We start from the raw sequence: 24,479 nt of genomic DNA, 5'->3' as shown, positions 1-24,479 counted from the left end.
AATTGAACAAGTGGAAATACAAAATCGATCATGCACGATATATGTACCTTGTTAGGATATGAAAAAGGATTTTATCTAAGAAAACGACAATTCATGTTATCTCTGGGACCCGTTGGATGATAAATCAGAGCAAGATTTCAGAATGTAAGTACACATATCACCTTCAGAGGTGAATTTATTAAACCTATCGTGGTGAAAAAAAGTGTTTTGTTGTTAGGAGCTCTCCTCAAACAATAGCATGGCATTTTTTTTGCAGTAATAGCTACTGTAAATTGGACAGTGCAGTTATATTAACAAGAAATTAAGCTTTCAGCCGATATAAAAGAGTAAAATCAATTTGCAAAAGTTGTTTGCCTATTCGGCATAGTCAAGGACATTAACAAATCATGCCTTACTATAGGTCACTTTTGCAGCATGTACGCACAATGTTAGAGGGGAATGAAAGTTAGAATAATTTGTTTTGTATTGATTACTTTTTTACGTTACTTTCAAAGTCAATGAACTATTCCAAACTCTAGTTTAGATTGAAATAAGCAGAAAGATAACTAGGCCAGAGAGTTACATTGTTTTCCATAATGTTGTGCCGCAACAATTAAACCGTTAATAACCTGGTGCACCATGGAAGCATTCGTTTTTATAATGGGGCTATCTCCCAAAACCACTCTTAAATATCTGAAGATCTTTTATATCGATAGCATTATTCTTTACCTTCTATCAGTCTCATCTAAACATTGTAAAATTCTTTGTTATCTGCACGAAACCTAGCATAAATTGTGACTCAGCAACATACACATTGACTTAATTATTTATTTACTAACTAACTAACTAATCACCTAAATACATAACAAACAAACAGTCGATATTGGTTACTGACAATGATAGGAAAGAGTCCCTAGTGGGCTAAGCCATTATGATGGCTTGGTAGACAAAGGGAAGGGGGTGTGGACTGAGAAAGAGCGGGAAAGAAAAATGGATTCATTACACACAGTCTATAATTATATTCACTGAAATGCTAATCCTTTGCTCATTCGAAAAGAAAATGCAATTCATATTTACGCCCGTTTGTCTGGGTATGTTTATAAACGTTATGGACTGGGGAGATTTTCAGAATAAAAAAGACACTGAATGGGACTAAGCACAGGCAAAATCCTAGAGAAAAACCTGATTTAGTCTGATTTCCACCAGACACTGGGAGATGAATTCACCTTTCAATAGGACAATAACCTAAAATACAAGGCCAAATCTACACTAGAGTTGCTTACCAAGACAACAGTGGATGTTCCTGAGTGGCTGACATATATCAGCTTGAAAATCTACGGCAAGATCAACAATCAATTTGACAGAGCTTGAAGAATTTTTAAAGAAAAATTGGCAAATATTGTACAATCCAGGTGTGCAAAGCTCTTAGAGACTTACCCAGAAAGACGCAGCTGTTATCGCTGCCAAAGGTGATTCTAACATGTATTGAAAACGTATGTAAATTATATATGTCTGTATTCCATTTTAAATAAATTAGCAAACATTTCTGAAAGTATGTTTTAATTTTGTTATTATTGGGTTTTGTGTGTAGATGGGTAAGAAAAAAGGCTGTAACACAACAAAATGTGTAATAAGTCAAGGGGTAGACACTGTATATGATCAGGACTATTTTCTAAGTAAGATAACCTTTTTTGAACATTAAACCAATCTTCTCTTGAGATTAAAGTCATATTTACAGTTTACTGCAAGATATGCATTGATGTTTGCTCTTCAAAATGTGCATTTTATTGGCTCTGCTGCTGTGGACACTTAGGGTAAGGAAATCATTTGGGTGAAGTATCCCTTTAATAGCTTGGCCTGTCAATCAATCACTCTGGGTGGGATTGTCAGGGAAGGGAGCAAGATGTTTGTGAGTCAGTAGGGTTTTAGACCTGTTAATCGCTGTGGGTGGGACTTAGGGCTGCACGATTGATCAATTTTTTTTTCAAAATTTCGATAAAAATTATTTAAAAAATATACAGTATTTTGAAAAAGAATGGGAGAAACGCACAAAATACAAGCTTGTAGCATCATACCCAAGAACAATCAAGTCTGTACTTGCTACCAAAGGTGCTTCAACAAAATTCTAAAATTGATTAAATATTTTTTTTGCTCATCAATCTACAGTACATTTACAATTATATTCAATCCATATTCAGACTGTAAATGTGACAGACTGTAGATGTGGGTTCTTGGTCAACTCCCTGAGCAATTCCCTTCTATCCCGATTGATCAGCTTGGCTGGGTGGCTAGCTCTAAGAAGAGTGTTGGTGGTTCCAAACTTCTTCCATTTAAGAATGATTGAGGCCACTGTGTTCTTGGGGACCTTCAATGGTGCATACATTGTTTGGTACCCTTCCCCAGATCTGTGACTCGACCCAATCCTGTCTCAGAGCTCTACGGACATCCTTCGACCTCATGGCTTGGTTTTTGCTCTTTGAACTGTGGGACCTTATGTAGACAGGTTTGTGCCTTCCCAAATAATGTCCAATAAATTGAATTTACCACAGGAGGACTGCAATCAAGTTGTAAAAACATCTCAAGGATGATCAAGGATGAACCTGAGCTCAATTTTGAGTCTCGTAGCAAAGGGTTTGAGTACTTACTTATAAGGCATTTATGTTTTTTATTTTTAATTTGCAAAAAAAAATCTAAAAACCAGTTTGCTTTGTCATTATTGGATATTGCATGTAGATTGATTAAAAAAATATTCAATCCATTTTAGAATATGTCTGCAACGTAACAAAATGTGCGTCTGATGTTGACTTTGAGCCTCCACCTCCGATGCCTGAGCCTCGCTGTTGAAAACCTGTAAAAGAGCCAACTGATCCCAACTGCCACGGTGAGACAGGAGTCTAGGAGGGATGGCACAGTTTGGGTAGAAAATATTGACAAGTTTATGTCAAATGCAGATGTTGCAGCACGTCAGATATTCTATTATCGCTCATGCGCACAGAAAAGGATATCTCTATGGATGAACTCAAAGCATTCATTGCACTCTTCTGCATGTCCGCGGGGCATATGGCAGAAATTGCATGGAAGTGGAGTCACACACAATACCCCATAAATGTTTTTAGAAATGTTTGCAAATGTATTAAAAATCCAAAACTTAATATCACATTTACAGTACATTTACAAGTATTCAGACTGTAAATGTGATAATACAGTTTGGGATTTTTAATACATTTGCAAACATTTCTAAAAACCTGTTTTTGCTTTGTCATTTTGGGATATTGTGTGTAGATTGATGAGCAAAAAAATGATTTAATCAATTTTAGAATAAGGCTGTAATGTAATGTAACAAGATGTGGAAAAAGTCAAGGGGTCTGAATATTTTCCGAATGCACTGTATGTCAGACGTGGCTTAAATTCTGGCATTAATGCTTAAAAAACCTATTTAATGACAACAATGAAATCAAATGTGACAATTAGGAACAGTATTTTCTAAAGTTTTATGATCCAGTTCAGAGTTTGACAGTGAACAAATGTGAAAGTTAAACCCCCATTAAACACACGATGGGGTTTCATTGGAATGGGGTATTAATGACATTAACTTAAATCATTTAATTTAATTTACAATATTTCATAAAGGCTAATATTGCATGAAGGCTGACGCTTTTCTTATTAAGGACACATTCAAGTCTCCTGCTGTATTGCAAGGCATGATTAGTGCTGTGGAGGTCACGAAATTTCCTCAGCCGGTGATTGTCAAGCAAATAACTCTCGGTCTCACGGTAATTGCCCGTTAATTAATATAAACACATTTAGCATCTCCTGGCTTCCATTCCTGGCTTTCTACAAGCCACTGATGCAGACCGTTGGAACATCTACATTTAAAAAGTTTAATAAATCCATGTAATATAGCCTACACCTTCACGATAAATTCATTATTTATTTTAGACAGGTCTAAAGAAAATTGTAGTCTATTTCAGAATAACCTAATTGAATACTCTGAGTTGTCCTTATGTTAGGTCCTGATCTGGCTATGCGAAATGGCTGTGGGCTATACTAGTTAATTTAACAGACAAGTTTTGCTTATAATTCGGTGGCATTATTTTATATTATTTTTAAGTATGAAAAATACAATTGAACAAAGCTGAATAAAATAGAAATTATATTTTCTCCAAACGATTTGAGGGAGTGCGCACATGCAGCTTTCCTGTGTTGAGCGGTTAATTATGGGCAGGTGGGAGGGTAGCGTCCAACCTGGCCAACATCCTGTGAAATTGCAGTGCGCAAATTTCAAATTACAGAAATATAAATATTTAACATTCATGAAAATACAAGTATTATACATCAAAATAAAGCTTAACTACTTGATAATCCAGCCGCTGTGTCAGATTTAAAAAAGGCTTTACAGCGAAAGCACACCATGCGATTATCTGAGTACAGCACCCTGCAAACAAAAATATGAAAAACATTTTTCAACCAGGCAGGTGCGACACGAAAGTCAGAAATAGCAACATAATAAATGCCTTACCTTTGAAAATCTTCTTCTGTTGGCACTCCAAAAGGTCCCAGCTACATCACAAATGGTTCGATAAAGTCCTTCTTTATATCCATTAAAACTCAGTTTAGCTGGCACGCTTCATTCAATAATCCACCGGGTTTCCCTCCTTCAAAATGCATACAAAATTAATCCCAAACGTTACAAATAAACCTATCCAAATATGTCAAACAACGTTTATAATCAAACCTCAGGTACCCTAATACGTAAATAAACAATAAAAATTAAGACGGAGAATAGTATGTTCATTACCGGAGATAAATAACAAAGAACACGCTTTCACCCACGCACATGGAAACGCTATAGCCAAAATGGGAGCGACTTAGAAAAACCACAACTTCTTGCTCATTTTTCCAAAAACCAGCCTGAAACTCTTTCTAAAGACTGTTGACATCTATTGGAAGCCCTAGGAACTAAAATCTGGGAGGACTTCGCCTCATAATAAACATGAAAGCCATTGGAAACAGTGGAAGGCTGAATTATTTATTTTTTGGGATGGTTTGTCCTCGGGGTTTCGCCTACCATATCAGTTCTGTTATACTCACAGACATCATTTTAACAGTTTTAGAAGCTTTAGAGTGTTTTCTATCCAAATCTAGCATATCCTAGCGTCTGGGCCTGAGTAACAGGCAGTTTACTTTGGGCACGCTTTTCATCCGGATGTGAAAATACTGCCCCCTACCCAAGAGAGGGTAACAAAGAAATCGGTACTCCTATATGCTTAATTTTCAGTTATTAATGTAACAGTTGTTCTACAAACGTTGGGCTATATGGTTGATTATTAATACATTGTAAGGCTGCATGATGCGATTCTAATGATGATTTGAAAAAGTTGCTTTAAAGGCATGAGCTCTGCTTAGTTTTTTTACGCAGGCTGTACAGACTTTATCAGTCTCCCATTCAGAATTTGACAAGCACCTGCTAATTCCTTGAATTTCACGGGGGGATCCCCTTTGTGTGGCCGTAACGCACCCTAAAAAATCCATGCCTTTTGCTGTGCCCTTCCATCTGAGTGCTGCATGCTCCAAAGCATCTCTCACTCACATTGCTCTCCATCACGTGATAGGGTCTTTCTCTCAGGCTACAAGTGAAGACAGACACATCAGGGATGCAACTGCGTGTGTCCTTATCCAATTCCGAGGTGCATATTGAAGATATTGGAAGAACTGTCCACATTTACTTTTTGTCAGCCAACAAACAGCAAAAGCACTAGCCTATGTCAATCTACTATCCCCCATAGTACAAAAGTAGACATATTTATCTATCTATTCTGTACAATAAATACATCTTCCAAACTTAGTCCGGGACAGTTGTTGGTTGCGATAGATCCCAAATTAATACAACCACTAGCATAATTTTTACGCAATGTGGCTGACACAACAGATCAGAACGTTTAGCTTAAAATGTTGATAAACTATTAGGCTATTTCTTCACATTATAAGCGCAGCAATGAGCACATGCCAAATATTCCATTAGCGGGACAACACCATTATCAAAAGTGACCGCAAATGTGATTATGCATGTAGTGATTTTATTATAAAGGAGCATTTTCATGGTGAAAATGATCTTCCCCATACTATAAACTCGTGCGCTGCTTATGTATGCCAGTTAGGCTCTACACCCCTCGTAAAGTGGATTAATGTGCTTAATTTTAAGAAGTTATTTGGCTTTAGTAGTGATACAAACCGTATCAAAACATATCGGCCTAAGGGCAAGGCTACATGAGGTGTGCGACTATGATTAGAAAAAGTAGCAAAAAACAGCATTGTTTCTTGCTGGGCATGCTAGGCTCCCAAGTGGCGCAGCAGACTAAGTCACTGCATCTTAGTGCTATAGGCGTCACAATCCCAAGCTGTATCACAACCTGCCCTAATCGGGAGTCCCATAGGGCGGCGCACAATTGGCCCAGCGTCGCCCGGGTTAGGGGAGGGTTTGGCCGGGGTAGGCCATCATTGTAAATAAGAATTTGTTCTCACTGACTTGCGAAGTTAAATAAAAGGTTAAATAAAAAATGAATAAAAAATTCACAAATTATAATACATAATTCACAAGTGATAGGCTAATATTGTCACCCATCAGACTATTCTTGATTTAATCTTGTCTTTACATACACTAAATAATATATGTGTGAAATTTGTTTTGATTTAGAATGGACCATTATCATGCACCTGTCACGAAACAGGGTCAGAGGAAAAAGTAAATGTCATCTATGTACTTAAATAGCGAATGGAGGACGCTTTTCCCAAGGTTCATTTTCATGCCAGCCAGGTAGGCTATACTCCTGTTGTAAAGATTAGCAATGTACTTAATATTAGAAAAGTTGAGAAATACTTCTCGCAGGCCTAGCCTATAGAAAGCTGATGGGATCATCCTCTTTTTAATAGAGGTCATCACTCTGTTTTTTCGTGCAATTGCATAGCCTATAGAAATGTTGCACAACATGAGCTTAGGGGCTCTAATGAAGTGTTTGATTAGATTTTCAATTACATTTGCATTGATGTCCGAGTGATTAGAAGGACAATAGAGTGCTGAGTACCAGACAGTTAGCAAGTTTAGTAGGCTACTAATGACCATCAGCAGCATCAGAGCTTGGAGAAGCCTAATTACCGTGACTAAATGGTCACGTGGAATTTGACTCCCTTCATGACTCATGACCGCCGGTGTGGCAGTAATAATGTCACTGCAACAGCCCTAGGTATGATCATTAAAGAATACACAGTACGTGCTCAGCTATGATGTGGGTGTGCCCCTTGGGTCAATACTGGGGCCCCTCCTGTTCAGCCTGTACATGAATGATCTGCTTTCTGTCTGTACTGGGTCTGAAGTTCAAATATATGCAGATGATACAGTGATATATGTGCATGCAAACAAGCTGCACAAGAACTCACTAATGTAATGGTCAAGGTTACAAAGTGGCTCAGTGACTCATGTTTGCATCACAATGTAAAAAAAGAGGGCAACTGATGCTACTGAGACAGATGCCTATGTGTCAGGGGAGAAGCTCCAGGCTGGTTCTGATTTTAAGTACCGTGGCATCATACTTGATTGCAACCTCTCTTTTAAAAAGCAGGTGAAAAAGGTAACTAAAATAACAAAGTTAAACCTAGCTAATTTCCGATTCGTACAACATTTTTTGACTACAGAGGTAACAAAACTGTACTTCAATGCTATGATACACCCCCACTTAACATACTGCTAGACTAGTTGGGCCCAAGCTTACTGTACAGAATTAAAAGCCATTCAGTCAGTCTACAAACAGGCTCTCAAAGTGCTCGATAGAAAGCCCAATAGCCATCATCACCATTACATCCTCAGAAAGCATGAGCTTCTGAGTTGGGAATATCTTGTGCAATACACTGTCTTGTCCTCAAGATCCTAAATGGCCTGGCTCCCCCTCCACCTAGTACTTTTGTTTTAACAGAAAACCCAAACCCATGGCAACAGATCCACAAGGTCTGCCATGAGAGGTGACTGTATAGTTCGCTTAAGAAAAATGCACCTTTTGTCAATCTGCTTTCTCTATGAGAGCTTCCCATGTCTGGAACGCACTGCCATCAGACACACACAACTGCACCACCTATCACACCTTCACAAAAAACATAAAGATATGACTTAAGCCCAATCAGACTTAATCAGACATAATCCCTAGCTGCATATTGCAGCTCTCCATGTTGTCTGTTCTCTGTAGTTAGTGAGGTGTGGAAACACTTTGTTGCTTTATTGTTGTTTGTTTTGTTGCTTTTTGTGCTATTGCTCTGTCTGCGTGCTACGTGTTGCTTGTCCAATGATGCTCTGCATATTTGTCTGCATTGTTATTGTAATAGTTTTTAATAACCTGCCCAGGGACTGAGGTTGAAAATTAGCTGGCTGGCTAAAACTGGCACTTTTACTGAAATGTTGATTAATGTGAACTGTCCATGTTAAAAAAATGTTTTACTCAAACTCTTGAGAGATTCAGAATGTGAAAATGTAATCTCATGAAAATGAAATAAATGTGTAATCTATTCTAAATAAATATTTTTATTATCAATAGTAGAACTCTCAATTTGCTTAAAACAACTGAGAGAATATAAAAACATTACTAGCTTAAGAGTTTTGGGATTCTCAGCAGGACTGTCTTAGCTTTTTCTAAACATAGTTTAATTTGCTGTATAATTATGTGAGAATTTGTTTGATTGACAGACTCAATACTGTGCCATCGGTTCCCAGCTGGAAGAGATACACACAAAAAATACTTAGCCTTCGAAACTATAAACATAATAATACTTCATTCAAAATGTTTGTTTAGATTACTCTAACTGAATTTCCTCTTCCTTCCATCATTCCTTCCTGCCCCTTAAATTGTATAACATTACAAACTTAACTTTAAGGATCTTCTATCATTAATCTTTTTTACGTAGCGAGACAATCTTCAAGTTCAGGGGCTTGTGCTTGCATTAATGAATGGGTCACTGCAATTCTGCTTGCCCGATGGACCTTAACTGATCTGGATGACATTTGAGGTGCAAGAGGAAATAGTACATCCGTTAAAGGGTGTGAGCAGCCATAAAACAAGGTATTATTGGGCACTTAAACCAAAAGTGCAAAGGTCTGAGGGGGTGCCCAAAGGAAAACTGTTGGTAATGTTGTAAAGAACGTCTTGAGCCCGGGGCCCGGCCGGGACAATTATTTCAGAATTTCTTATGTGATATTTTTTAATTGAAAGTATGAAATCTTCGTTGTTTGAGTTATTCCTTCTGATCACCTAGTACACAAATAGAGATGTCAAACTGTTATATTATATCAAACAGCAAATATGAGTTACATATGGACTGTTTACTATACACTAAGTGTACAAAACATTAAGAACACCTGCTCTTTCCATGACAAAGACTGACCAGGTGAATCCAGGTGAAAGCTGTGATCCCTTATTGATGTCACTTGTTAAATTCACTTCAATCAGTGTAGATGAAGGGGAGGAGACAGGCTAAATAAGGATTTTTAAGCCTTGAGACAATTGAGACATGGATTGTGTGCCATTCAGAGGGTGGATGTGCAAGACAAATTTTAAGTGCCTTTGAACGGGGCGTGTTAGTACGTGCCAGGCGCACCAGTTTGTGTCAAGAACTGCAACGCTGCTGTTTATATTTCATGCTCAACAGTTTCCGATGTGTTTTAAGAATGGTTCACCACCCAAAGGATAGCCAGTCAACTTGACACAACTGTGGGACGCTTTCGACACCTTGTAGAGTCCATGCCACAACGAATTGAGGCTGTTCTGAAGGCAAAGGGAAGGTGTTCTTAATGTTTTGCACACTCAGTTATCCCAATACACCATAGACATTGTAAAATATATATATTTTGAAGATCAATTAAGCTATGCTAAATGTAGGCTATTGTGAGGGTTATAGTATTTTCATGCACATTTTAGTGTTATTTAACATTTAAAAAAATATTGTATCTGCCTCCTCTTCAAAATGTGTTTCTTGTTTTACTATAGGTTGGCCAATAGAAAATAAATTCCTTCTGTATTGCTTCTGCTTCCGTCTGCATCAGATTTCTTAAAGCCATACTGTTAGTTTCCCAGGAAACTCAATCCTTTTAATTCCCATCTGAGACGGGAATTAGTAACCCTGACTGTACACCAGCAAGAAGGAGCACTGGGATGTTTACTAAACACTATACCAGCAAAATATGTGAACTTCAAATGTATAGATAGGAGGAGAAGCAAAACATATGAGACTTAGGGTTCTATTCAATCTGTATTGCTGATGTGTAACAGGTTGTGTAGATCAAAATTTTAAAGTCATTTCAGATTGAGCTGCATTTACCGTGAATGCGGTCTCCGCTAACGAGCTGTAACGCTGAACTTCCGCTATACGGATTGAATCTGTCCCCTTACACTATTTATTATTTCAGGAAGAACACTGGCAACCTGTCAGAGAACATTGGGGACTTGTCTGAGACCTTAATCCAATGTAAACAGTGACTGATACAGCGCATGAGCCATAAGAGTCCCTAAGAGATTATTTCCTACCACACAAAATCTCCTCATATAATATTCAATCATTTTTTGTATTCCACAGCTTCTCAAAAATATATATGTCTTCTTTCATGCAGTAGCGTAGGCATAACGATATTCCTCTCTCCATATATACCAGAGGTACTCAACTCCTAACCTACGAGGTCCGGAACCTGCTGGTTTTCTGTTCTACCTGATAATGAATTGCACACACCTGGTGTCCCAGGTCTAAATCAGTCCCTGATTCGAGGGGAATAATGAAAAAATGCAGTGGAAGTGGCTTCGAGGTCCAGAGATGAGTTTGAGGGATCTATACCATAAATAAGATCCCAACATTAAGGGAAATGAAAGTTGCCGTGTGATGCCCTTTGCTGTTTTACCAATGTTCTGGAGCATTTGTAATACAAAGGTTTTCCAATACTGTGACTCCCTTTGCATTTAACGGGCATAGTAGAGGTGTTCCTGCAGAAGGAGAAACTCTGTAAAAGGGTGGCTCCATGTGTGGTGGATGGTGCAGAGTAGTAGGTGTTAGGGGGTGCTTGTTGTTCCCTCTGCCTCTGGGCCAAAAGAGAACTAAGGACATGTGTTTCGACTTGCAGGAGCTCACCTGCGGCTGAACATGGAACACAGGGAAACTCATCCATTATGGATGTTGAAGCAGAGCAACAAAGGAGACTGTGGTCACCTTGTGGAGGAAGAAGCACACCTGTTCTTATCATGGCAGTTTGAATGGCCACTAGGTGAGGGAAATCCCTATCCCCTTCTGGTGACAAAACTGATTTTGGTGCAGTTCAGTGAACCTGCATCTCCATGAGATTAAGCCCCAGTTATAGCTGGCCTCTTTTCAAGCCTCAGGTTGGACTGCATTCATCCAAGAGCTTTAAACTGTTCCATGGTGGGCCTGGTGGTCTGGCAATGAACTGTGCATGACAGGTCAAGCTGCTGTGTAGAATCCTGGCTTGAATCGTCTGCCATCGAGCCATGCTGATGGCTGCGGCGTATGGCGGAACAATGGAAATGGCTCAGTGACATGTGTGGGGTGGGGAGAGAGTGGCGGTTAGTGGGACAGAGAGTGGTGGGGCTGTGTCTCGGGGCAGCACGTATCCTCAAGGAGCTGACGAAGTGCTGCAATGCTGGATTTATGAGGCGGCCCTCCAACTGAGCGACAAGCTGCAGCGAGCGAGGCCGGAGCGGGAGCACAGCGCAGCAGCCATCTGTTGCTAAGTCTGTCCTATCTGCATGCTAATCCTTTCACACCTCCATAAGAGATTTGTGACTGTATTGTCGAGCAGCTTTTAGGATAAGGAGATAGCAAGGGGAATAAAACAAGGACACAACGGCCAGAAGGATGTTAAATTTAGATATGGAAGAAAATACGAGGTGGGAAATAAGTTTACCGGCGGATAATTGTTGCATAGATAAATAAACTGAAAGAATTTGAAAATGTTCCAGTCTACCTTTTCATTGTGTACTAATGCATGCAAAACATGCAGAGGAGACTCAAGGTCAGCATATGATTTGACATTCAGTAAGTGCCTCTACAATGTACCTAGTACCTGCTAGAATAATTGTTCTAATGCTGACTAATCATTTGTTAAAATGTTTAGATGTACTTTGCATTAAAAATCTGTCATCCATCAATGTAGCTGTTCAGTACAAACCTTCCATTGTAACATGTCCACATGTACCAAGAAATGCACCAAGTTCTGAAGCTTATATTAGAGCGCACATAACTGAAAAGTAACATCCCTGCCCAACATCTTTATCAAACAGCACAATAAAGCACTCTCCATTCCAACCCGAGCCCCACCCAACCAGCACAGTACCGTACCATGACAGAGATGTGAAGGATGCGTAACTCTTCCTCGGCAGAGTCGCTGGCAGGGTAGTCTGTGGCGGACAGGCCGGGGAGGTTCTGGCTGCCATCTTGGTGGTGGATGTGAAAGAGCAGTGTGCCATTCTCCATCCACTGCTGCCGCCATCGCACCAGAGGAATGTCCTCAGAGTTTCCTGTGATCTCTGGCAGTCATACAGGACACACAGATAAAAGGATGAGTGAACGCTTTTTCAAATTTCAACATTTCCATTTAAAATCTCATCATATGAGTGAGCGAGGAGTATGGACCTGGGTTAAGAAGCATATTATGATGAATTATTAGTGCATAACCCTTTGGAAAATCTTATGTGCTTTTACAAATATCCATTGCCTTATTTTCCAGTAGGGTAATAACTATTACCCTAGTACAGTATCTATTACCCATATAGGGTAAATCCATTTGATAGCACCCCTTTTGAAATGAACAAAACCTTCAATACATATTTGCCTATTGTAGAAGTGCTCCGAAAGTTACTTTTTGGACCTGAATGCCAAAACATTTAAGAGATAAAGGTGGTCAAAGTTGACCTATTATGAATACCCCATGTCTTCATCACTGGAAAAGATAAACAGTTGAGATTAATATAATTAAAAGCTTCCAAAGAAGGTTGTGAAACTATTTGATCATTTATTGAAAAAAAAATGTTCACCTCAATGTCAATTATCTAAAAGCACTGTCACGACCTGACGATAGAGAGCTGTTAATTCTCTGTTGGTTGGGGCGTGATAGTGACTAGGGTGGGTCATCTAGGTGATTAATGGTTTATGTTGGCCTGGTATGGTTTCCAATCAGAGACAGCTGTTTATCGTTGTTTCTGATTGGGGATCATATTTAGGTAGCCAATTCCTTATTGTGCTTTGTGGGATCTTGTCTACAGATAGTTGCCGTGTGCACACCAGTAGTGTCACATTTAGTTTGTGCTTTATTGTTTTGTTTGGTGAGTTTCGATTTATTAAAATATGTGGAACTTTACACATGCTGCGCCTTGGTCCAATCATTATGACGAGCGTGACAAGCACGTAAACTTTTTCAGATTTACATATGTTGTAGCTTAGACCTTATTTTACATAATGTATGTTTTTTGTGTTGTGCCTGCCATCGATTGTGACACAACATGCTCTTGAATACAGGGTGTGTATCATACTTTGGCTAATAAATGTACTAACATTTTAATAAATGTAAACTTTCAAATGGTACCACTTTGACTTGAATGGGAATTATACTGTCAATCCTCCATAGGAAACCTACTAAAATCAAAGAAATATTGATAATAGACATGACCATTTAAGTTGACATTCAACGGTGGGTGGACCAGTGGCCATCTTTGTGGTAGTAATTAGAAGTAAAAATGGTTGTCACGTTGGTAACAATGATTCGGGAGACAAGCGCAGGAACACGTAATAGTTTTTTTTATTATACCCCAAATTACGGCGTGCCGTGTAAGGGCACGGGGATGAAGACCAAACAAACACATAACAAAAACACAGGGTTGAAACCCAAACAAAAGAGCAAGGAGTACCTCAAATAAATACACAAGCTCACAATTATTAACCCACAGGACCTGTAATCATCTGAGCAATCCACAATGGCACGAAAGCCAAAACACACAGCACAGGTACTCACATGCACCAACGGATATTGTAACAATAATCGCCCCCCCCATGGTGAACAAAGGACACATATATACAAATACAATCAGTGGGAATAGGGGACAGGTGTGTGTGATGAAAGTTCCGAAGGGATCCGTGACAGTACCCCCCCGACACGCTGCACTAGCAGCGCAACGATACCGGCCTCGAGGACGATAACAGGAAAACAGTGCGGGTCGATCAGGACCCGATGCAGCTGCCGAAGTTGCGTCGTTGTAGGATGGGCCAGTTGCCGCTGCCAAAGTGTTGCTGTCGGACGGACCAGTAGCAGTGGCGTCGGACGGCCCGGTTGTGGTGGCATCGGAGAGGCCAGTTGTGGCTGCTGAAGTTGCGTCATCGGACGGACCAGTTGTGGTGACGTCGGACGGCACAGTTGCAGCTGCCGAAATTGCGCCGACACCGGACGGACCAATCACAGCGTCGTCGGATGGGCCATTCCCGCTGTCTCCCTTAACTTTTTGGGGATATTCGGAAGTTTGGATGAATGAGGTGCCCAAAGTAAACCGCCTGTTACTCAGGTCAAAAGCTAGGATATGCATATAATTGGTAGTGTTGGATAGAAAGCACTCTATAGTTTCCAAAACTGTTGAAATCATTTCTGTGAGTATAACATAACTGATATGACAGGCAAAAGCCTGAGGAAAATCCAACCAGGAAGTGGAATTTTTTTGATGTGGGTACTTTTCAATTGAATGCCTATAGAGTATCTAATGGGTTAGGACCCAGATTGCAGTTCCTATGGCTTCCACTAGATGTCAACAGTCTTTAGACATTGTTTCAGGCTTGTATTCTGAAAAATGAGGAAGAGTGAGACCATTTTGTAAGTGGAATGTAGAATGAAGCAGAGCTGGTTTGCACGCGTGACCGATTGCATGCCCTTCGTTGTTTTTCCTTTCTATTGAATATGCAAATGTCGGTTGAAATATTATCGATTATTTAGACAATAGACAACCTGAGGAATAATTATAAACATCGTTTGACATGTTTTGACGAACTTTACCGGTACTATTAGGATGTATTCGTCTGCATGTTGTGACCGCCTTTGAGCCAGTGGATTACTGAAAAAAACGTGCCAACAAAACTGAGTTTTTGGGATATAAAGAGGGACTTTATCGAACATTTATTGTGTAACAGGGACTCTTGTGACTGCAACCAGATGAAGATTATCAAAGGTAAGTGATTAATTGTATGGCTATTTCTGACTTTCGTGACTCCTCTACTTGGCTTGAAAAGGTTTGTATGCTTTTGTAAGCGGGGCGCTGTCCTCTGATAATCGCATGGTATGCTTTTGCCGTAAAGCCTTTTTAAAATCTGACACAGTGAATCTTTAAGCCGATGTATAACACTTGTATCTTTTATGAATGTTTATTATGAGTATTTCTGTATTTTGAATTTGGCTCTCTGCAATTTCACCGGATGTTGTCGAGGTGGGTCGCTAGCGGAACGCCTATCCCTAAAAATAAATGGTCAATTATTCTGTCACGCTGGTATGAAGAGATTCGGGAGACAGACGCAGGAATGCGTAATAGTTTTTTTTATTAAGCCCCAATTTACAGCGTGCCATGTAAAGGCACGGGGATGAAGACCAAACAAACACGTATACAAAACACAGGGTTGAAACCCAAACAAAAGAGCGAGGAGTACCATGAATAAATAACACAAGCACACAATGATTATCACACGGGACGAGACCTGTAATGATCTGCGCAATCCACAATGGCACGAAAGCCAAAACACACAGCACAGGTACTCACACGACCAACGGACATTGTAACAATAATCGACCCCCCCATGGTGAACAAAGGTCACATACATACAAATACAATCAGTGGGAATAGGGGCCAGGTGTGCATGATGAAAGTTCCAGAGAGATCCGTGACAATGGTGTACCAGCTAAATTGCTTTGGTCTAAACAGGTATTCCCCAGGGGTACATGCCATGCTGTCAAGGGTATGCTAAATAAAAATGTTCACATGTTCACAATTCACATTTAAAAAATACAAATAGAACATTATATATTTATTTTTTTATTCTTCACATTTTCAAACAGTACATATTTTCCAACGGGGCTATACATTTGGGTGAGGGTTATTTCTTGCCTGAGTAGCCTCGTTCACTGCCAAAAATAAAATTAAACCCTCTAGTGTTCAGCGAAATGACAACACAATGTCAAATACAGGTAGCCTAGTCAAATAATTAAAATCCAATCACATTAACCGTTACTCTAAATTTTAGAAACAAAATAAGAGAATTTGAAAAATAAGCCATAAGAGTTTTTTGAGCGAGACAAAAGACAACTTTCAAACAGTAAGACATGTATAAAAGCAACAGATACCATTAATAAGAAGGGGCTAGAAGCGTCTTACATGGTGAGATACTGAATGGTTAGGACAGGCAAGCCCATACTATTGTGGAGGACTTAATTATTCATGCTGCCGCGGACATGGCTGGGACAATGCTGGGGGAAAAGGCAAAAAAAACTATACAGACAATGCCTTCATCAAACAACACTGCTTCACAACGCATCAGTGACATGGCAGGAGATGTTTTGAAACAGTTATCGCTTCGCATGCAAGCCAGTGAATTATGTGCATTAAAGCTGGATGAGTCAACAGACGTGCAGGCCTGGCACAGCTCCTGGTATATGTCCATTACGTTTATGGGGGTCAGTTAAGGAAGACATCCTCTTCTGCAAACCACTGGAAACCAGGACAAAATGAGATTATATTTAAGTCTTGGACAGCTTTGTGACATCAAATGGACTTTGGTGGTCAAGATGTGTTGGTATTTGTACTGATGGTGCAAAAGCCACGATATGGAGACATAGTGGAGTGGTAACGAGCGTGCAAGCAGTTGCTCCCAATGCCACTTGGGTACATCCCCCGAGAGGCTCTTGCTGCCAAGTGAATGCTTGAAAGACGTTTTGGACACTACAGTGAAAATTGTTAACTTTGTTAAAGCAAGGCCCCTGAACTCTTGTGTATTTTCTGCATCATTCAATGATATGGGCAGCAACCATGTAATACTTTTACAACATACAGAAGTTATTGTTATCAAGGGGAAAAGTATTGACATGTTTTTTTATTGAGAGAAGAGCTTAAAGTTTTCTTTACTGACCATAATTTTCACTTGTCTGACCGCTTGCATGATAACGAGTTTCTCACACGACTGGCCTATCTGGGAATCTGGGATTACAAGGAATCTCCCCAACTGTATTCAATGTGTAGGACAAAATTGAGGCTATGATTAAGAAGTTAGAGCTCTTGTGGACTGAATTAACAGGGACAACAAACAGGTCTTTCCATCATTGTATGATTTTTTGTGTGCAAATTAACTCAATTACGGACAATGTCAAATGTGATATAGCGAAGCACCTGATTGAGCTGGGTGCGCAATTACGCAGGTACTTTCCCGAAACAGATGACACACACAACTTGATTCGTTATCCCTTGCATGCCCTGCCTCCAGTCCACTTACCGATATCTGAACAAGAGAGCCTTATCGAAATTGCAACAAGCGGTTCTGTGAAAATTGTATTTAATCAGAAGCCATTGCCAGATTTTTCGATAGGGTTTCAGAGTTTCTTGCCTTGGCAAACCAGACACTGATGCCCTTTGCAACCACCGACCTATGTAAGAGTGGATTCACGGCCCTCACAAGCATGAAAACTAAATTCGGGCACAGACCTGGGGTGTGTGGAAAATGATTTAAGACTGAGACTCTCTCCAATACAACACAACATTGCAGGGCTATGTGCATCCTTTCAAGCACACCCTTCTCATTAAGTTATTCACCATTTATTCACAATTTTTTCACCAGTTATTCACCATTTTTGATTAACAAATAAGGCTTTATATGTAAGAAGGCTAAATAAAGAGCAAAATGATTGATTATTATGATACTATTGTTTGTGCACTGGTCCTATAAGAGCTCTTTGTCACTTACCACGAGCCAGGTTGTGACAAAACCTCACATTCTTTCTTATGTTTAATAAATGTATTGAATAGGTTTGTGTGTGTGGCAGACTTACAATGATGGCAAAAAAACAAAAACATTTGAGAGTGCGCTGACCCTGGTGCTAGAGTGGGTACGCAGCTGGAGGTTGAATGTTTCAAGGGGTACGGGACTATAAAAAGTTTGGATACCTCTGGTCTAAAGGAATAGGCCCATTATATGAATATGTTTCTGGAATTGAAATGGCATCCACCCAAATGGCATCCACATGTTGTGTCTCAACCGATGGCCGGCACAACACAAAAACCTCAGATGATGTAGAGAAGGGCCTAAGCTACAACATATGCAAATATAAAAACTAAAAAATCTGAGTTCACACGTCTTTAGATAATTGACGATGAAGGTAAAATAAATGTCATAATTGTTATTAAAAAAAAATATAAAATAGTTTGACAACCCTGTTTCTAAGCTTTAAAATAATTTCAAACTCAACCGTTTATCTTTTCCTGTGATGAAGACATGGATGTCTCCATGGTATGGTGGGGTATGCAAAATAACTTTAAACATCTCTTGAATGTTTTTGCATTCAAGTCCAAAAAGTGACTTTCTCACCACTTCTTCCAAGGGCAAACATGTATGGAAAGTTAAGTTTAAATCGAAAGGGGATGCAGTTGTATTAAACATGGATTTACCCTACAGCTACTGTATACACTGAAACATTCAGTTCCTTAATTGTGATCTAACTGTGAATGCTTTTAATTGCATGAGTGTAGTGTAACTAGGTGTATCTGACACATACTGATGCCACTGTGCCGCAGCAGAGTGGGACCTCCCGGTAAATACAATTTAGGGGCTGGCTTTAACCTACATACAAATTATCTGACAAAGTGACAGGACATTTTTACAGCAGAGAGTTCCCTCCAGGGTCTGGTTCAGCATAAGAATGTTATTAATGAGTCCATCGCCTCTCAGCATGAGGCCACGAAGGCACCAACATAAAGAATGGATTAAAGTAATGTGATTACGGCACAGTATTAGTGTACCACTATTAGCAGAGTACCTCATCTTAATGCACCATGCAGCCTTAGATCACTAAATCCACCATCTCGGTTGGTTACAGTGTTTTGGAGGGAAAACAAAGCATCTGATTATCTAAAACCCATCCTGGGATCTTTGTATCAACTGCATTATTGATTCTATGAATTATACATTAATAATCATCAGATGAAAACATAGTGGCATTTACTGTGAGGTTATTTCCATTTATTGGAAAATAATCTAGAAATCAACACATGGTATTTCAGTTATGAACACAGAACTGCATTAATGCCACATTGCATTTAGCAAATATGCTTCAGTGAGAAAATGATAATGATCGGGTAACCAGAGGTCATATAGACAAAGATGATTTATTTCGGGATTCTCAAGACTCTAACTTAGAAATACTTATATCTTATTTTTTTAAACTTTTGGATTATGTGCATATTGATATTGTATTGCTAAATATTGCCACACTGTTGGAGCTAGGAACATAAGCATTTCGCGGGCACCTGCGATAACGTGCAAAACTGTGTACACCCCCATTACGCTTTGATTTTATTTTGATTTGATTTGAAATAAATGGCCATTAAGTGAATATAAAAATCCTAGAGCTGTAAACATGAGAGAGTCATTTCAGTATAAGTATTCTAATGTTAAAACATGGAGGCCGTCTTCCTGACTGTGTTTTAACACTTTAGCTGATATGTTACACTGACAATTTTGTGACCGTTGTGTTCTGTAGGTAATCAAAATAATCAATTTAGATAGGGTGCCATTTAGCCTGGAGCATATTCTGAAATTAAAACTAAGACAGTGATAACACATTTCATGTGTCAATAATCTTTTTGTTTTCTCAGACCTTTACTCAAGCAAAGACTTGCTTTGAGCTTTGTTCATTTCACACAGTTTGTGGTTGCTACGGCAAAGACACATTTTAATATTTTTTTTTAAAGATTATCACCAGGCAATCACAGGTAACACAGCTATGGTTGAGGGAGGTTTTCACCACCGACAGTACAGTAGGTCTGGAGCTGCATGTGTTAAAGGAGGCATGTTTCCCAGGGGGAGAGAGTGTCATATGGAGAGAGCTCTAGTCTGTTTGTACTGACTTTAAACAGCAGTGAGCTAGTTGCTGGAGAGAGAGGCCAGAGAGATTTAGCTCACATCTCCCTGCAGTGTCAGAAGCTACGCTCTTACTTTCATAGCTCCTGTTTACACCAGTAAAAGGGATTAAAATATATTTCAGCTTCTGGCAGAATATGTATTTTTTAACTCCCTACATTGGGAAGTCTAAGGATAATAAACAAAAAATGTCAAACTCTATGCACCTCCTTAAGCTGTAAATATGCTAAAAGGCCATATTTAAACCTTGATGTAGAGTACAGAATCTTAACTATCAAAGACACATTTCAATATTTTAGAGAGGAATTTTGGTCTACGATTTTAACTAGCCTACATTTGTAAAACATGAAAATGCACAGTAGTGCTTTCTGATTACAGTAAAAATTGAATATTCTAGAACTGCATTTGGAGCAATTTATTGTGTTGTTCTACATAGACAGTCACATAATCATATCATTGAAGCATAACAAAGTAGACAATCAACAAAGTAGGCCCAAATTCTGGTAAAAGATTACGCCTGTCGAAAAAAGAAAGAAAGCAAACATTCTTCACAAAAATGTATAGACCAATACGTTCGCAGTTCTATATAGATATTCACAGCTGAATGCCCTTGATGATATGTGGAAAAAAAGGAAAAACATATTTAGAAATTGAAACACACAATGTTCACGAGACTAAAGTACATATCCATAGGCAGCCCACTGCTCGTTTCAAGGTATGTGTCTATTGACTATGCCAATTTTCTACATGAATAGGAATAAGAAACTGAACAATCAATCAAAGTCAGTCTTATTTTAACAAGCTATCCAACACTCCCCATTTTAAATGGGATGGCTGGCAAATTGTAATTTGTTAAGAGTTTTACAGCAATGTTGAATATTTCATGTTGGATGATTAGGCATGGGATATCACTTAGAGGACAGGAAAATGGGCAACTTCAAGGTGAGGAGATCACAGTCCTTGTCTGGAGTTAATGCAAAATACTTGGCTTGGTTTGATGGTTTTATCATGATCAGGAGCTCACATTGTGATTCAGCGTTTGACTTCAGTAAAGGGGGGGGGGCTTGGCAATGACAACTGATCAATTAATATTTTACACTTGAACAGCGGCAGATTACAACAACAAAAAATATTTACATTTTAGTAATTTAGCAGACACTTACATAGAGCAGCTTACAGCTCGTGCATTCATCTTTAGATAGCAAGGTGAGACAACCACATATCACAGTCATAAATACATGTTTTACACAATAAAGTAGCTAAGCAACGTCAGTGCCAGAAAGAAAAGACAAGTGCGAGTGTTTTTTAAGACGTTTTCTTCCATTACAAAAAAACAGCGATAGTTGTTTGACAGGGTATACCTGTCCAGCACTGTAGTTAATCCCCACAAAATAATTAGAGGGAATATTATACATTTAGGCCTAATCTTGAAGTTGTGCTTCAAGAGGTGTGTGTGTGCGAGCACATCTCATCCACCTTCACACACTTTACAATGCCCTTGGAGGAGGGTTTGCTCTGTGTTTCAAATGCATACTTTAGTACGGCTGCCAAGGAACTACTATTACTTTACTTCAATCCATATTTCTTATTGTGGCCAAAACCTTATACTAAATAAGCTCCTCTACCTTCAATGTCAGTGTCACCAGCTATTTTCAGCCACAATATATATTAACACTAGAACCGCCTGGCCTTTCAGACAATAAGTACACGCTAGAGAATGTTGCCGGGCGTCACCTTTAGCATATAAATCAGAACCATATCCACCCGCAAGTTACAGCAAACATAAACACCAACGCTTAATAAATAGTGCATAAACTATTATAAAGTATTAATTGCATGAGGAAATATTCGTGGAAATATAGTAATGAAAAAAACAACAACAACACTAGTTATTTGTTTAGGTAGATTAAAGGACATGGTTTGTATAATTATACAAAGTTTTAGAAAATATGTAGACCTATAGCCTATTTTGTTTCTCTTACAATAAAAAATCTTACAGTGCAATCCATTTGATCAACTTTATTTGTAGATTTGATTAGTAATAAAGTTAATAAAGTTATTCATGAAGTCCAGTTACAGCTTCTTTTGACAAAGTAGAAACATAAAAGATAATTATAATTTAACCAGCCAAGAGTGCAGATTAAATTATTTGCCATATTCCTGAAGAAAAGCATCAGTGCATGAACAATTGTAAACAATGAATTCCATAAATAAATATAATATTTGAATTGTATTATGTTACTCATTTTGGCTTAGTAGCCAGAGCAATGCTGCCATGCAAGTGGTCATGTGCTGAACGCATGGACAGCATGGCTATTCTTGGAAAAAGTGAAATTTGGAAACAGAGCTGCAACTCTTGAATTATGAGAGTTATTTGACAAAGGCAAGTGTAATAGAAACTGCAGAATATGCTCTTCCTGATACTATATAGAAATCAAAACATTTTACCTGCATGTGACTCTGAAGGAGGATTTGATAAAGTGACGCTCCTTTACCTGCATCTGTAAATTGCAAGATGCGCCCATCTCTTCATGTACAATTTGATAGGCCTAATAGGCCTAACATTGTCACTCATCAGATTATTATCAATTTAATCTGGTCTATAGGCTAACTCTTATTAGGTGTGTAATTAGTTTTGGTAATAGTTTAGGTGTATTTTCGATGGGCTGGGTGTGGAGGCTGACTGGCATTGTTTGTTTCCCTTCGCTCATCAACTCGGATAGAGTCAAGGAAATGTTTTGCATTATTCTAAAGGCCAACTGCAACACGTAGCATGTTTCTGTTTCCCTTACAATAAATGTCATTAGTAATAGAGTTATAATTTAAAAAACGGTCCCATAACAGCTTATTTTTACCATGTAAAAGAGAATGGTATCAACACGCAAGTCAAATGTCGTTTCAAACATGCAATTTATAGCACTTCCACATAATTCATAGCACTTCACAATTCTTGGATCTACTCTGTATATGACCTTGACTTGGCTGGCAAGAGAAAAGTTACAAATCCCAAATATCCTCACTGAAATGGATCTGTGCCAATAGAGTCCAACTACAGCAATTAGACATGGTCAGCCATTTGGTGACTTGGACCTGACGAGATCAATAAAATATGGATCTTTAGACAGAAACTGAAATATTGGGCAGACAAATACAATATGTAGCCATCTTTATTTTTTAAATTGCTGGGTGTTTTCTGTAATCAGGGAGAGAATTTTAGACCCCCTCAGAGGTCCAAATGACAACATATCAGCCCGGTTGTTTGTCCAGGCAGAGCAGGGCTACAGAACTACTGCAAACGCAAACAGAGGACTCAGTCTTATCAGAGACAAGCAGAAGGCACAACAATGAACTTATCATCAGCCAGTGACTCCGCAGGATGTAGGCTGTAGAATCACTGCTGCTCTCCGCTGACCACAAGCTGGCTCGGTTCGTTGATCATATACAGCAACAGAACCTAATCTGAGGACATTGCCTTCAACTCCAGGCACTAGCAAAATGGAGTTTGCCAGGTAATATAAAAAGCAGGCCCTGTAACAATAATTCAATAACTTTGTGGAAACCTTTACCACCTGCATGTCAAATAGTTACTGGGTTTCAATCCACAGCCTGTGAGAAATCAGCAGGAAGCAAACAGAACAGAATGTCTGGGTAAATGGTAGGTTTGCAACACAACACGGTTTGGATGGAAGGTTTCACCAATGGTGTGACAGGGATCAGACAGGCATACAGGTATGCGGAGGATATAACTTACATGCAATCTGATAAAAGGATTCTAAGGATTCCCATGTGGCACAAAGGGCAAAATCAGGCAATGGAGAAAAAACCTGAGGTTGCCATGACAGCATTTTTTTATTTTTTTTATGAACCCAAAAGCCTCAAACTAATAACAGTCATTGGCTCAATCTTTCAAAACACAGAAGGACAAACATGGAGACAAAAGAATGAGGCAGGAAACACAGAGCATGATACTTTTAACTGCAGATCAAACATCTACTAATTAGCTGAATCATTAAAGAAAATGATCACAGAAATGTAGCTACTGTGGAGTTTTCAGCATTAATTGTCCCATTCGCGAAATTAGGAGATAGCTAGGCCTACATCACTGAAAAGCCATGTTTTGTTCTTTAGTTCTGAAAATGATAACTTGCCAACTAAATTAGAATTTACACATTAACAATCACATTTTAGTCATTTAGCAGACATTCTTATCCAAAGCAATTTACAGGAGCAATTCAGATGAAGTGTCTTGCTCAAGGCCACATCGACAGATTTTAAACCTAGTCGGTTTGGTGATGGCAAAGTTATTCTTT

General features: G+C 39.0%; 1 protein-coding gene across 2 annotated transcripts in view; it reads right to left on the bottom strand.

The window, feature by feature from the left end:
- LOC139387107 (astrotactin-1-like) overlaps positions 1-24,479 on the bottom strand; it is a 251,064-nt gene that overhangs the window by 194,580 nt on the left and 32,005 nt on the right. For both annotated transcript variants that reach the window (XM_071133115.1, XM_071133116.1), the window contains exon 2: positions 12,358-12,545. In XM_071133115.1, coding sequence (XP_070989216.1) covers positions 12,358-12,545 — 188 coding nt within the window. The remainder of the gene's footprint in view (positions 1-12,357; positions 12,546-24,479) is intronic.

The sequence above is a fragment of the Oncorhynchus clarkii genome, chromosome 28 (assembly GCF_045791955.1).
Source record: "Oncorhynchus clarkii lewisi isolate Uvic-CL-2024 chromosome 28, UVic_Ocla_1.0, whole genome shotgun sequence".
Classification (NCBI taxonomy): domain Eukaryota; kingdom Metazoa; phylum Chordata; class Actinopteri; order Salmoniformes; family Salmonidae; genus Oncorhynchus; species Oncorhynchus clarkii.
This window is presented reverse-complemented; position numbering and strand designations above follow the sequence as displayed.